The sequence below is a fragment of the Lepus europaeus genome, chromosome 12 (assembly GCF_033115175.1).
Source record: "Lepus europaeus isolate LE1 chromosome 12, mLepTim1.pri, whole genome shotgun sequence".
In the NCBI taxonomy this organism is placed as follows: Eukaryota; Metazoa; Chordata; class Mammalia; order Lagomorpha; family Leporidae; genus Lepus; species Lepus europaeus.
In genome coordinates this window covers 59516120-59530330 of record NC_084838.1, presented here as the reverse complement: position 1 = coordinate 59530330, position 14211 = coordinate 59516120, and the positions used below count along the sequence as shown (strand labels likewise).

The following is a 14211-nucleotide window of genomic DNA, read 5'->3' as shown; positions in this document are numbered from 1 at the left end:
TGCCACTGGTAAAGATATTGATTCTTATACTGGGTCTACTAAACTAACTGGAACTGCGTTTATGTGATCTAGTTTCTAAGTCTTAGTTGTAAGGACGTTTGCTCTTCATTGGTAAGAAGAGAAAAACTGTTTTGTTAAACAGTTAAAAAAAAAAATCCCTTAAAGTGTTCAAACAGCATTTGAGCCCAATTGTAAGGTTGGCTTTCTTATTATTGAGCATTTTTACCTTAGTCCTGTTGGCAGGCACAATCGTAGGCACTTAGCAGTAGGATTGAGAAATGAGGGGATAAATTGTGAGAAGCACAGATGCTGCTACTGATTGTGAGTGTATGTATAATGGGTTTGTAAATTACTGATAATTAAAAGGAGTTTTTTTAACCCTCTGAGCCGGTATTATGTCTTTAACAATTTAAAAATAGCATTAAGTGTCACACATTTTAGAAGATAAGGATTTTCTTCAGAATTTGAAAAACTGGAATTATCTGCTTTATTATAGGTAAAGTGTTTGCAGATTTGTCAATCTCATTTAAATACTTTCTTTTCCTTTGAAAGATCCGAATAGCCTGAGCTTTGGTTCCAGAAGTAAGAATATCTTTCTTTTTTCTTTTTTTCTTTTTTTCTTTTTGACAGGCAGAGTGGACAGTGAGAGAGAGACAGAGAGAAAGGTCTTCCTTTTGCCGTTGGTTCACCCTCCAATGGCCGCCGCGGTAGGTGCGCTGCAGCCGGCGCACCGCGCTGATCCGATGGCAGGAGCCAGGTGCTTCTCCTGGTTTCCCATGGGGTGCAGGGTCCAAGGACTTGGGCCATCCTCCACTGCACTCCCTGGCCACAGCAGAGAGCTGGCCTGGAAGAGGGGCAGCCGGGACAGGATCGGTGCCCCGACCAGGACTAGAACCCGGTGTGCCGGCGCTGCAAGGCGGAGAATTAGCCTAGTGAGCCGCGGCGCCAGCCAAGAATATCTTTCTTAATCTTCTTAGTAAAATTGATTATAGAATGAGTAACTTTATTAGAAAAAGGAAGAATAAAAATTTGTTAAGTATACAAGTGCTATAATTTTCTACTAAAATATATATGCTGCTAATTCCTGTTTTTTAATTGCACTTAAAAATTTTTGTATAATCTGAAGGCATAAAATAGAGTGAAAAATTTTGATGTGATGCTAAGAAATGGTTAGCATATCTCATTTTTTTTTTTTTTTTTACATTTCTCCATATATAGATAAGCCATCTAGAGTATATCTGTAAGAACAAGTCTGACACAATGAGAGAGCTTCAGCAGACCCAGGAAGATACCTTTCACAAGGTGGCAGAGCAGATCAAAGCTCAAGAGAGCTGCTGGAACAAACAGAAGCAGGAACTAGAGCTGCAGTATTCTGAACTCCTCCTGGAGGTGCAGAAGAGGGCACAGGTATATGGCCCTGCAAAGAGCTGTGAAAACGTTTTCTTAATGTAACCATTTTAAGTGTTTTCTTTTAGTACCAATGCAAATACCTTTAGAACCTCTTGAGAACCCCATGAAACTTGTTTAGATATATGTTCTTCATTCTCTTCAGCATTTGGTATTGTCAGTCTTTTTAATTTTGTTTGTTTTAAAAATGTATTTGAGGGGCTGGTGCTGTGGTACAGTGGGTTAAAGCCCTGGCCTGAAACGCTGACATCCCATATGAGTGCCAGTTCTAGTCCAGTCTGCTCCTCTTCTGATCCAGCTCTCCACCATGGCCTGGGAAAGCAGTAGAAGATGGCCCAAGTCCTTGGGCCTATGCACCAATGTGAGAGACCTGGAAGAAGCTCCTGGCTCCTGGCTTTGGATCGGCACAGCTCTGGCCATTGTGGCCATCTGGGGAGGGAACCAGCGGATGGAAGACTTCTCTCTCTCTGTCTCTACCTCTCTCTGTAACTCTGTCTTTCAAATAAATAAAATAAATCTTTAAAAAAATTTATTTGAGGCCGGCGCTGTGGCTCAATAGGCTAATCCTCTGCCCAAGTGCTTGGGCCCTGCACCCGCATGGGAGACCAGGAGAAGCACCTGGCTCCTGGCTTCGGATCATCGCGGTGTGCCGGCCGCAGCGCGCTGGCCTCAGTGGCCATTGGAGGGTGAACCAATGGTAAAGGAAGACCTTTCTCTCTGTCTCTCTTTCTCACTGTCCACTCTGCCTGTCAAAAAAAAAATAAATAAGTAAAAAAAATTTTTTATTTGAAAGGCAGAGAGAGAGAGAGAGAGCAAGAGAGAATCTTTTATTTTTTTTCTTTTGACAGGCAGAGTGGACAGTGAGAGAGAGAGACAGAGAGAAAGGTCTTCCTTTTGCCGTTGGTTCACCCTCCAATGGCCGCCGCAGCCGGCGCGCTGCGGCCAGCACACCGCGCTGATCCGAAGCCAGGAGCCAGGTGCTTCTCTTGGTCTCCCATGGGGTGCAGGGCCCAAGCACTTGGGCCATCCTCCACTGTACTCCCAGGCCACAGCAGAGAGCTGGCTTGGAAGAGGGGCAACAGGGACAGAATCCGGCGCCCGGACCGGGACTAGAACCCAGTGTGCCGGTGCCGCAGGCGGAGGATTAGCCTATTGATCCACGGTGCTGGCCAAGAGAGAATCTTCTGTTCACTGACTGACACCCTAGTTTGCTGCAACAGCCAGGTCTGGGCCAGGCCAAAGCCAGGAGCAAGGAACTCCATTAGGTACCAAGTATCTGTGCCTGTGCCATCCTGCACTGACTTTCAAGGTAAGAGAGCAGGAAGCTAGGTTGGAAGTGGAGCAGCTAGGACTTGGACCAGCACTCTGATATGGGATGTCAGTATAGCAAGCGGTGGTTTAACCCTTGTGCCACAACACTGGCCCAATATTTTAAATAATTTAAGTCACTGTCGATGTTTTAAAATTGTTTCATTGTGGTTTTAATTTTTCTTCATGCTTAATAATGTTGAATATTCGTAAACTTATTTACTATTCGTGTGTCTTCATTTATAAAGTATTTCTTCAAGTGTTGGGATATTTGTGTTCTTTTTAAAGTTGGTTTTGACAATTTTTCTAAAAGATTTTTAAAAATATTTATTAGAAAGAGTTACAGAGAGATTGATAGAGATAGATAGAAAAGAAAAGGAAGGAAGAAAGGAAGGGGGGAAGGGAGGGAGGGAGAGAGAGAGAAAGAGAGAGAGAGAGAGAGAGAGATCCATCTTCCATCTGTTGATTCACTCTCCAAATGGTTACAATGACAGGGGCCAGGCCAGGCTGAAGCCAGGAGCCAAGAGCTTCCTCTGGATTTCCCATGTGGGTGCAAGGGCCCAAGCACTTAGGTCATCTGCTGCTGTTTTCTCAGGCTATTAGCAGGGAGGTGGAATGGGACTCGAAATGGTGCCCATATGGGATACCAGCATCATAGGTGGCAGCTTTACCCATTACACCACAATGCCAGCCACTAAAGATTGATTTATTTATTGAAAGTTACAGAGAGGAGAGTCAGAGAGAGAGGGAGAAGTCTTCCATCTGTTGGTTCACTCCCTAGGTGGCTGCAATTGGCCAAGGTTGAGCTAGATTGAAGCTAGGAGCCAGGAGCCTCTTCTGGGTCTCCTGCAAGGGTGACAGGGGCTCAAGCACTTGGGCCATCTTTTGCTGCTCTTCAAGGCACATTAGCAGGGAGCTGGGTCAGAAGTGGAGCAGCCAGGACACAAATGTGATGCTGCTGGCATCACAGGTGATAGCTTTACTTGCTATGCCATAATGCCAGCCCTGATGTTTGTATTTTTATTACTGATTTGTAAGAGTTCTTTTTATATCTTGGGTACCTATATTTTATCATACATAGGTGGTTCAACTTGTTAGTTTTTAAATTTACAATGGTAAGGATATACATTTAGTAGAAAGTGTACTTGGAGTTTTGATCTTTTCCTGGGTAGTACAGTTCTCTGTTGTGGTGCTGGGAAGTGGTGGTGAATGCTAGCGCCTGCTATGGGATCATGAGGGCAAACAACTGGTATTGTAACTGTAGTGTTACCAAGCTACTTTTTTTTTTCCTTTTAGTCCAGTGTATTAAGTACATTTCTGACTCAATATTTTGAACTTGTGGTAGGTTTATTGGGACATAACCATATTATCAGTTGAGGAGCATCTATAAATGCATCACTGATACTTTTCCCAGTCTCTCACATATCTTTACATTTTTTTTAGTTTCTTTTGATGTTTAAAACTTTTACAACTGTGATGAAGTCAGACATATAAGTCTTTTTTTTCTTTTGATTACTTATTTTTCTGAGTTAAGTAATCTTTCAGTATACCAGAGTTGTGAGGATGATCTGTAATCCATTGTTTCTTTAATGGATTGTGCTTTCAGTGTTGCAGCTTAGAACTCGTCTAAATGATGGTCAGTGAGATTTTTTTCTCTGTTTTCCTTCTAGATGCTTTATAGTTTTAGGTTTTATATCTAAGCCTATGATCAAGTTTGAGTTTTATGAAGGTCTGAGGTATGGATTCATGTTTATTTTTCAAACAATATGAATTTCCAGTTATTCCAGTACTATTTATTGAAAAGACGTTCTGTTCTCTATTGAGTTGCTTTTGCATCTTTGTCAAAAATCAATCACTATATTTGTGGGAGTGTTAATGGACTACTCCGTTCCGTATAAGTGTCTATCTGATTTTCGGTATGCACTGGTGTAATTACTGTTGTCTTTTAGTAAGTCTTGAAGTCAGGTAATGTGAGTTTTGCAACTTCCTTCTGTTTCTATCAGTCTTGAAACCACTGACTTTATTCTGAAACTGTAGGAAGTCATAGTGATTCGCTTTTTGAAGTAAGAGAGAATCAGTCATCGCAAATGCTGACGTTTTTAGGAGACGCTCTCACTGAAGACTTTTCTTTGAAGAAGTTTTAACATCTTACGCTTTGACCCCTGTATCTGAAAGTTGGACCTTCCAACTCCATTACTCTTGAAAGTGCTTTAATGTTATATATTGGCATGTATTATCTATTATCTATTATCTATGTACATATTGGATTTTCATCAGATATAATTGAGTACAAAGCAGCAATCCATTTTGGTCTTATATTTGGTAAACTACCACTATAAAACACATTACAGGCCCTATTTATTTTAGCAAATTTTCCTGTAATTAATTTGATTTCTCTGCTTATCCCCCAAAGCTGTAATACAAATAAAATATTTTTATTTTACATTATTTAATGCATTTTGAATTCTGTTGATAAAGATGTAAGGGGGAAAATTCCCAGTTACCTCATAGGATTGTAGAGAATGTTTGGTGTCAGATGAATGTAGTCATTAGTAGAGGCCATCTACTGGAAAACAAAAAGCTTATCTGAAGGCTTCTGTGTTTAATATTCAGTTATTGTAAGAAAATGATTAGTAAAAGACAAGTAGTTAAATAAAAAACAATACTTGGATTTAAGTTGCTTTTATGTGAAAAAACATGATAGAATTATGTGTAAGACTTTTGAATGTGTGTTTTTTAAATATTTTAGGGTACATTTTATTAGATAAGTGAAAACAAATAAAGCTGGCAGCCTGATTGTGTTTTTAGCATTAGGTGAAGTGTGCTAGCCACTTGGTTGTGTAACTTCTGGATTTAAATGCATAGCACTGTCAAGTAAATAAATCTCAGTGTCCACGTGCGGGTCTGGGCCAAATGCTACATTTCATTTCATTGCATTTACTTACTTTGTCTTGGTAATCTTAGTATTTATATTCTTTTTTTTTTATTTGAAAGGTATGAAGTTACTATACTGAAACAAGAGCTTCCTTTTTGGAAGTCAAAGGTTTCCACTGTTAGTTCAGTAAGAATAACCCTTGATGTAATATTTATTGTTAACAGTTTAAGATTTATTTGACATTTTAGTAAAAGCAAGTGAGTTTAGAATGCATAACAAAAATTAAAGAAATTCAGTTATATCATGCTATATTGTATTTTATTTCTCTTTTATGATTGTATTGAGAATATATTTGCCAAGAAATCTGGGTTAATTATAAAAGTGTTATTATATATGTTGAGCTGGTTTCTTTCTAATTGAATCAACAATGTTCAGAGATAAAGTGGAACTTGTTGATATTGTTGGAAGTGATGGTTCCTAGAATCTATATAGAACAGCCTAAAATACTTCATGGAGAGTTAGATAAAACTGTGTGCACACCATGCTTTTATGGCCTGTGAGTGAGTATCTCTGATGAAATTTCAGAAGAATCTTCTGATAATTCAGATAATTACTTTAGAAATAGTTTTTGTTAATGATAGTCTATCAATTGAGTTTGCATAATGCTTGATAGATTTTTTTCATTGTTATTGCATATGTTGGCATGCCTCCTCTTCCTTTAGTCTCACCACAGCCATAAGAGATAGGTCTTTGAAGCATCATTTCTATGATACAAAGGAAAATGAAGATTCAGACAACTAATACCTTTTTTTATGCAACAAGAGAGTTCTAGGGACAGGATTAGAATGAGATAACCAATGTAAAATGTTTAGCATACTGTATGGCATATAGAAATTACAAAATGAATATTATAGACTGCTCTTAATGTGTCACCATCACCCTTCTCTTGGTCCTTTTTGCATTATAATTTAGCACTCTTTCTTTTAGCAATATTGCAGTTTTTGTATGGAAAGCAATATTTGAAAATAGATCTAATGACCTTTCAGTTTCATATTTCTTTTTAAAAAATACTTATTTATTTATAGGGGCCAGTGCTGTGGTGTAGTGGGTAAAGCTGCCGCTTACAGTGCTGGCATCTCATATGGGTGCCAGTTCTAGTCCTGGCTGCTCCACCTCTGATCCAGCTTTCTGTTATGGTCTGGGAAAGCAGTAGCCTAGGTCCTTGGGCCCCTGCACCATCGTGAGAGACCCAGAGGAAGCTCCTGGCTCCTGGCTTCGGATCAGCGCAGCTCCGACCATTGTTGCCGTTTGGGGAGTGAACCAGCAGGCAGCGGGTGGAAGACCTCTCTCTCTCTCTCTCTTTCTCTGTCTTTCAAATAAATAAATAGATCTTTAAAATATATTTACTTATTTCAAATTAATTAATTTTTTAAAAAAATATTATGTAGGATCTCTGTCTTTAATGTGCTGTACACTGTTATTTAATGCTATAACTAGTACTCCAACAGTATTTTTTTCACTTTGTGTTGCTATATGGGGCAAACTGTTGAAATCTTTACCTAATATATACTAAACTGATCTTCTGTATATAAAGAGAATTGAAAATGAATCTTGATGTGAATGGAAGGGGAGAAGGAGCGGGAAAGGGAAGGGTTGTGGGTGGGAGGGAAGTTATGGGAGGGGGGAAGCCATTGTAACCCATAAGCTGTACTTTGGAAATTTATATTCATTAAATAAAAGTTTAATGAATGAAAAAAATATATATTTACTTATTTCAAAGGCAGAGTTATGGGGAGGGGAGGGAGAGAGAGACACATAAACACACACACACACAGAGGGAGAGGGAGAGAGAATGGGAGAGAGAGAGAGGGAGAGAGACACACACACACACACACACACACCCACACACCTTCCATATGCTGATATACTTTCCAGATAACCACTTCAGCCAGGGCTGGGCCAGGCTGAAACCAGGACTCAGGAGCTAGAAGCTTCATCTGTGTCTCTCATGTGGGTAACAGGGTTCCAAAACCCTTGGGCCATCTTCAGCTGCTTTCCTCAGGCCATTAGCAGGGAGCTGGATTGGAAATGGAGTAGCCAGGACTTGAACTGGCATCCTTAGGGGATGCTGGCATTGCCTATTGCACCTTTACCCATTATGCCACAAAGCCAACCACTCCCATTTATTTTTATTTTTTTTTCTTTCTTTTTTCAAAGATTTTATTTATTTATTTGAGAGGTAGAGTTACAGACAGTGAGAGGGAGAGACAGAGAGAAAGGTCTTCTTTTGGTTGGTTCACTTCCCAGATGGTCGCAGTGGCTAGAGCTGCGCTGGTTTGAAGCCAGGAGCCAGGGTTCTCTGGATCTCCCATGTGGGTGCAGGGGCCAAGCATTTGGGCCATCCTCCACTGCTTTCCTAGGCCACAGCAGAGAGCTGGATTGGAAGAGGAGCAGCCAGGACTAGAACCAGAGTCCATATGGAGCCCATACGAGGTTTACCACAAGGCTGTACATAGTTAATTGCCCAAAGAATGCTACCAATTTAGAAGAGGTGGCAGTGAAATTTGAGAAGGTGTTACAAAGGAAACTGGACCCCATCTGAGCTCTGGTGCCAGGATATGAAGACAGGAGCTTCTTCCAAGTTTCCCATGTGGATGCAGGGACCCAAGCACCTGGGACATTCTCCACTGCTTTCCCACTTCCATTAGCAGGGAGCTGGACCGGAAGTGGAGCAGCTGGTATAGGAACTGGTGCTCATTTGGAATGCCTGCATTGCAGTTGGTGGCTTAACTTGCTAGGCCACAGCACCAATCCCTAGTTGTTGTATTTTCACACATTACTATTTGCATAAAAGGATAACATATGTAACTTATGAAAAGAAATAATTTCAAATCAAGTCCCTTGTTTTGGCCATTTGAGGAGTGAACCATTAGATGGAAGATCTCTCTCTTTCTCTGTGTCTCTCTACACCTCTCTCTGTATAAATAAATAGGTAAAATTTTTTTTTAAAAAGCAGGTCTCTTGATATCTATCATTGAATGTTCAATTTGTCCTTTGTCTTTTTGCCAACATAAAGAACAAGAAGTTGTGAGCAACAGTGATGGAACATAATTTTATTCTCCAGGGAAATGTCAGGTTTCTGGTCCTGAGTCTCAAAGTTCATGGGGTGCTGTTAGCCAACAAAGTGTCCCTCAAAGCTCCTGTGTTTCAAGAAGTAGTTGTTGATTCACTAAGGAAAGAAGTTGCCCTTTTTCTCTATTTTGGATGCACTTTGAGTTTATCAGTGAGTAAAGGAAAACTAGGAAAATTATGTAGTGTTTTTGTTAGGCAAGGAAATTTGTGTGAAAGTCATGCATCCTATATTTTTAGTTTTTTTTCTCTCAAGAAAAAAATGTTTTGTAGAGGGAATTTGAGAATATTATTTGAGATTAAGCACACTAAGAAACAAATTATTTCAATCCTAGGAATGCTTTTTTTCCCCTATGAAAGAGGTGTTCCTTATGTTTGCTTTAAAAATCTTGGCCTTTAATCTCCTTGGTTGGAGAACATTGCATTTTTTAAGGCAAATTTGCTCTAGAGCTGTTTGTAGCTTCACCATCAGACAGACTTTGTTCTTCAAGAATAATTCCCAGTAAATAATACATTACCCCTGAATCCCTGTGGAAAGTCAGAATTAATTTAAAGTTGAATTCTAACATGATAACTTCCAAATTATATTTGGAAATTGTCCCTTTTTATTATATTTTATTCTGTTTCCTTTGCATTGTAAAGCTTTTTTCCATCCATTGGGTATTTTTTCAGTGCCTTTAAAGGAGAATATACTCTACTAAACTCCAGTGATAATTTTATTGAGTTATTTAATTCATTCAATATTTGTTAAATACCTCCAGGATACAGATCTGTTATCTTCTAGCATTTACACTTTTTTTTCTTTTTAAAGATTTATTTATTTATTTGAAAGAAGGAGTTACACAAAGAAAGGAGAGGCAGAGAGAGAGAGAGAGAGAGAGAGAGAGAGAGAGGTCTTCCATCCACTGGTTCACTTCCCAAATGGCCGCAACAGCCAGAGCTGTGCCAGTCCAAAGCCACGAGCCAGGAGCTTCTTCTGAGTCTCCCACCTGGGTGCAGGGGCGCAAGGACTTGGGTCATCTTCTACTGCTCTCCAGGCCACAGCAGAGAGCTGGACTGGAAATGGAGCAGCCAGGACTCGAACTGGCACCCATATGGGATGCCAGCACTGCAACATCTGCAAGCGGCAGCTTTACCCACTATACCACTGTGCCGGCCCCTAGAATATTTACTCTTTACCATGACAATTCTTTAATGATTAGATGTACAATTTCATAGTGAACCACTGTATTTTGTCATGATTACAATAAGTTTTCTATGATTAAAATATCTTTATTTCAAATTAAGTTTTGGATTGTAAGTATTGGCTTGATTAGGCAAAAGTGATCTGAGAACTGTTGAGGTGCAGCTCACAGCACTTCCTCCAGCACCGGGGCTGCACCGTGTACGGCCTCTCTTAGGGAGTGAAGCTAGAAACTGAATTGAGAGGGTATGCAGTGAGTCAGCCTGGCACACCGTCAAATGTTATTTGTTGTATCGTTCATTTAACCCATTACTTACGTTGGCAAAAAGTAGTCTTTTTACATACAGGATAAACCTCCATTGGCAGTGTCATTTTTGTTTATTAGCAGGAAATAAAAGTTAGTGAGGGATGGAAGAGGGGAAATTATGCAGAGAAAGCATATTTTCTTTTCCTAGATATGTATATTTATGCACAAGTGTACTGGAAATTCATGAAGTACTCTTAAATTTATGTGTTCTACTTTATGTAAACATTCTGTGTAAGAGGATTTAAAAATCAATGTGCACATTCAAATCTAAGCTGTTTGGCCAACTGTTGCTCTCTGTGTGTCTTATTTTTTGGATATTTTAGGACATGGATCTTCTGAAGAGGAAGGAGTAGTCAGCAAAAGTTTGTTTTCTTTGTATAATGAGAAAGTACTAAAGTGCTTTTTATTTCATGATCAAATATTTAACTTCTCTTACAGAAATTTCAAGAAATTGCAGAAAAAAATATGGAAAAATTGAACCGTATGGAGAAGTCACATGAACAGTTGGTTCTTGAAAATTCACACTTCAAAAACATGTTATCAAAGACTCAAAGAGAACAGACATCCTTGCTGGCAGCCTGTGCACTGATGGCTGGTGCTCTGTATCCACTCTATAGCCGCTCGTGTGCCTTATCTACACAGAGAGATTTTCTCCAGGAGCAGGCCAATACCTTTGAATTGTTTAAATTGGAAATTAGAACACTAGCCCAGGCATTGTCAACTGTAGAGGAAAAGAAGCAAGAGGAAGCCAAGATGAAGAAAAAGCCATTCAAAGGATTGATACGTGTTTTTCGGAAAGGTGCCATTGCAATATTAGCAGCAAACAGACTCAAGATCTTGGGCCAGTCGTGTGCCTCTCTTTTTACCTGGATGGAGAGTTTCAAAGAAGGCATTGGCATATTAGTGTGTACAGGAGAGCCCAAAGACAAACATAAATTTCCAAGTAAGATATTTTGTGGTTTTTAAAGTGAAATACAGTTTCATAAAAATTTCAAAAAATCATGTAAAAAATTTTCATACGTGTATAATGCATGCATATGTAGATATATATATATTTATATAAACTAAGCCTAGATTTTTTGTTGTAAACAGATTAAAATATAAAATAGCAAGTATGTAAAGTTTCAGCTTTAAGCACTATTTGAATACCCCTTTTGCAGTGAAAGGAGGAATTTGTATAATATTTGTTTCAATTAAGTCAGTCTAAAACTACCTTATTTAAAATTAATTATTGGTGCCGGCGCCGCAGCTCACTAGGCTAATCCTCCGCCTTGCAGCGCCGGCACACCGGGTTCTAGTCCCGGTCGGGGCACCAATCCTGTCCCGGTTGCCCCTCTTCCAGGCCAGCTCTCTGCTGTGGCCAGGGAGTGCAGTGGAGGATGGCCCAAGTCCTTGGGTCCTGCACCCCATGGGAGACCAGGAGAAGCACCTGGTTCCTGCCATCGGATCAGCGCGGTGCGCCGGCCGCAGCGTGCCTACCGCGGCGGCCATTGGAGGGTGAACCAACGGCAAAAGGAAGACCTTTCTCTCTGTCTCTCTCTCACTGTCACTCTGCCTGTAAAAAAAATAAATAAATAAAATAAAATAAAAAAAAATTAATTATTGGTATAACTTAGTTTCACTTTCTATGCATCAGTATAAAATGATGACAGTTAAAAATCTGGTAAAGAACAGTATGAAAATGAGCAAAATACAAATTTTCTAACTAACAGTTTTTTTGAACATTTCACAATTCTGAGAAAACAATGTATTTCATCCTCAACTTTCAAAAAAGGAGGCTATTAAGTAATATAAATAAAACCAAAGGAAATTTCTTTCTCTGTTTTCCTTTGGTGTCAGTCAACAGTTATATATAATTTAGATCATTCAAATCTAACATTTCTTGTAGATTTTTCTCTACTAGGGCAATGTTCTGCATGTGAAGTTTGATCTTTCTTAAATGGCTGTATACTGGTATGAATTTTAAATATTCTTTTTAATAATTTTTATAGCATTTCATAAATGGATTTTTTTCCTATTTTTGCAGAACATCAAAGGGAGCAGTTACGTTGTTTACAAGCTCTCAGTTGGCTCACCAGTTCTGACCTTCTTGCTGCAATAATCAGTTCTATGGCTGAATTACAAGAAGTCATTAGTAAAACAGGTATGGTTCCCTCTTTTATGTCCTTGCAAAATATAGTTAAAAGCAAATGTCGAGAAATTCTGTATGATACTAATTCACATAAACTAGGAAGAAAATGTATTTGTTTGCATCACAGAGAGATTGTTAAATTTGTATTTAATGACGTAATACATTAATGAGAATTTTGATGGCTCATTTTCTTTTTTTGGTGGAGAAAATAAATGACATTTCTGGGCAGATGTTGCCACCTGTTTTTTTTCCTTTGTTATCTAGTTTTCCTACAGAAAGCTTGTCATTAGCTCTCTTACCAGGTAACAAATGCAGTGTCCTTTCAAATGTTTTGGCCTTTCTTCGTTTCTGCTCCTGGCTGTAAATTTCAGCCAGTAGAAAATTTTTCTCTCTTGTTTGATGATGTGTTTTTATTTTTTCCAATTTATTTTAGAGTTAATTTGAATATCTGCTTCTTTCTACCATGTGTGGAACCACCTATACTAAGTGATTTGTCAAAGTCCAAAATTTAAGTTTTTTTTTCATGACTCAGATTGTACAATATGTTTGTGAAAAGTTTAATGAAAACTAGTTTCTCTACACTTGGAGACATATTGGTGTACAGTTACTTACTGATTAAGCTATGTCATTGGACTAATTATGGCCATTTCAGACCCATTAATAGTAAAAATAATATAATGGACTGTTGAGATTTGTTTAATGAAATGTTGTAAGCATAAATGAGATGATAATTTGAGATACAGTTTAATATAATCCAGTCATTGTGATTTCAAGTATCTAATCATAGCCTCTTCTAGAATGGGAACTTACCACAAACATTGTTTTTAGGTGTGTTCACTGATGTTCAGCAGTACGTATATTTAATATATTGGAAAAACTTAACCTACTAGGTTTAGAGTCTGAAACAATACAAATTAAATATATATTTTTTAAATTTTATAAGTTATAAAAATTCCATGTATTTCATATATACAGATTTAGGAACATAGTGATACTTCCCCCCTCCGCATCCTCAGAATTTTGATATTACAACTTCAAAGCGAAGCATTTTTCAAAGACATTAATAGCTTTTACATTATCTTAACAAACATGATTTATGTTAGCCTTAATTTTTTTATGTGTGTATATGGACACTTAAAAGTACATTTGGTTTCTTAAGATTTAATCTACACTATCAATTTATATATTTTTCTTATTCTGTTATATGTACTGAAGGAGATAAAAGAAAAATATGTGAATTGATCTGGCCTCTAGAAGGTATGCATGATGATTATAGAACAAGAATGACAACTCATGCACAACTTTAGGACAAATGGAATGCGGGTTTTTTTTTTAAGATTTATTTATTTATTTGAAAGTTAGAGTTATACAGAGAGAGAAGGAGAGGCAGAGGGAGAGAGAGGGATCTTCTATCCACTGGTTTACTCCTCAATTGGCTGCAACAGCCAGAGCTGCACCGATCTGAATCCAGGAGCCAGGAGGTTCTTTTGGGTCTCCCACGTGGGTGTAGGGGCCCAAGAACTTGAGCCATCTTCAACTGCTTTCCCAGGCCATAGCAGAGAGCTGGATCAGAAGTGGAGCAGACTGGACTTGAACCAGCACCCATATGGGATGCCAGCACTGCAGGCAGCAGCTTTAGCTGCTACACCACAGTGCTGACCCCTACAGGTTTTAAATGTTGTAAGAAATCTTAGAAGGTGCAGCAGAATGTGGACTTGTGGAAGGGAAGCCTTAGGATAGAAATGGTTATCTAGCTGGATCTAAAAGAATAGTAATTTAGAGAGGAGAGATGGCAGACAGATGATATACTTGGTTTAAGCAGAGATGCAGAGGTGGGAATAAGCATAGAATGGTTGTAGATATTAAAGAAG

At 38.7% G+C, this 14211-nt stretch overlaps 1 protein-coding gene across 1 annotated transcript in view; it reads left to right on the top strand.

Annotated features, from left to right (window-relative positions):
- The window catches only part of CCDC171 (coiled-coil domain containing 171), a 378568-nt gene that overhangs the window by 150932 nt on the left and 213425 nt on the right, over positions 1–14211 (top strand). The window contains exons 18-20 of the mRNA XM_062208207.1: positions 1219–1407; positions 10648–11152; positions 12236–12352. Coding sequence (XP_062064191.1) covers positions 1219–1407; positions 10648–11152; positions 12236–12352 — 811 coding nt within the window. The remainder of the gene's footprint in view (positions 1–1218; positions 1408–10647; positions 11153–12235; positions 12353–14211) is intronic.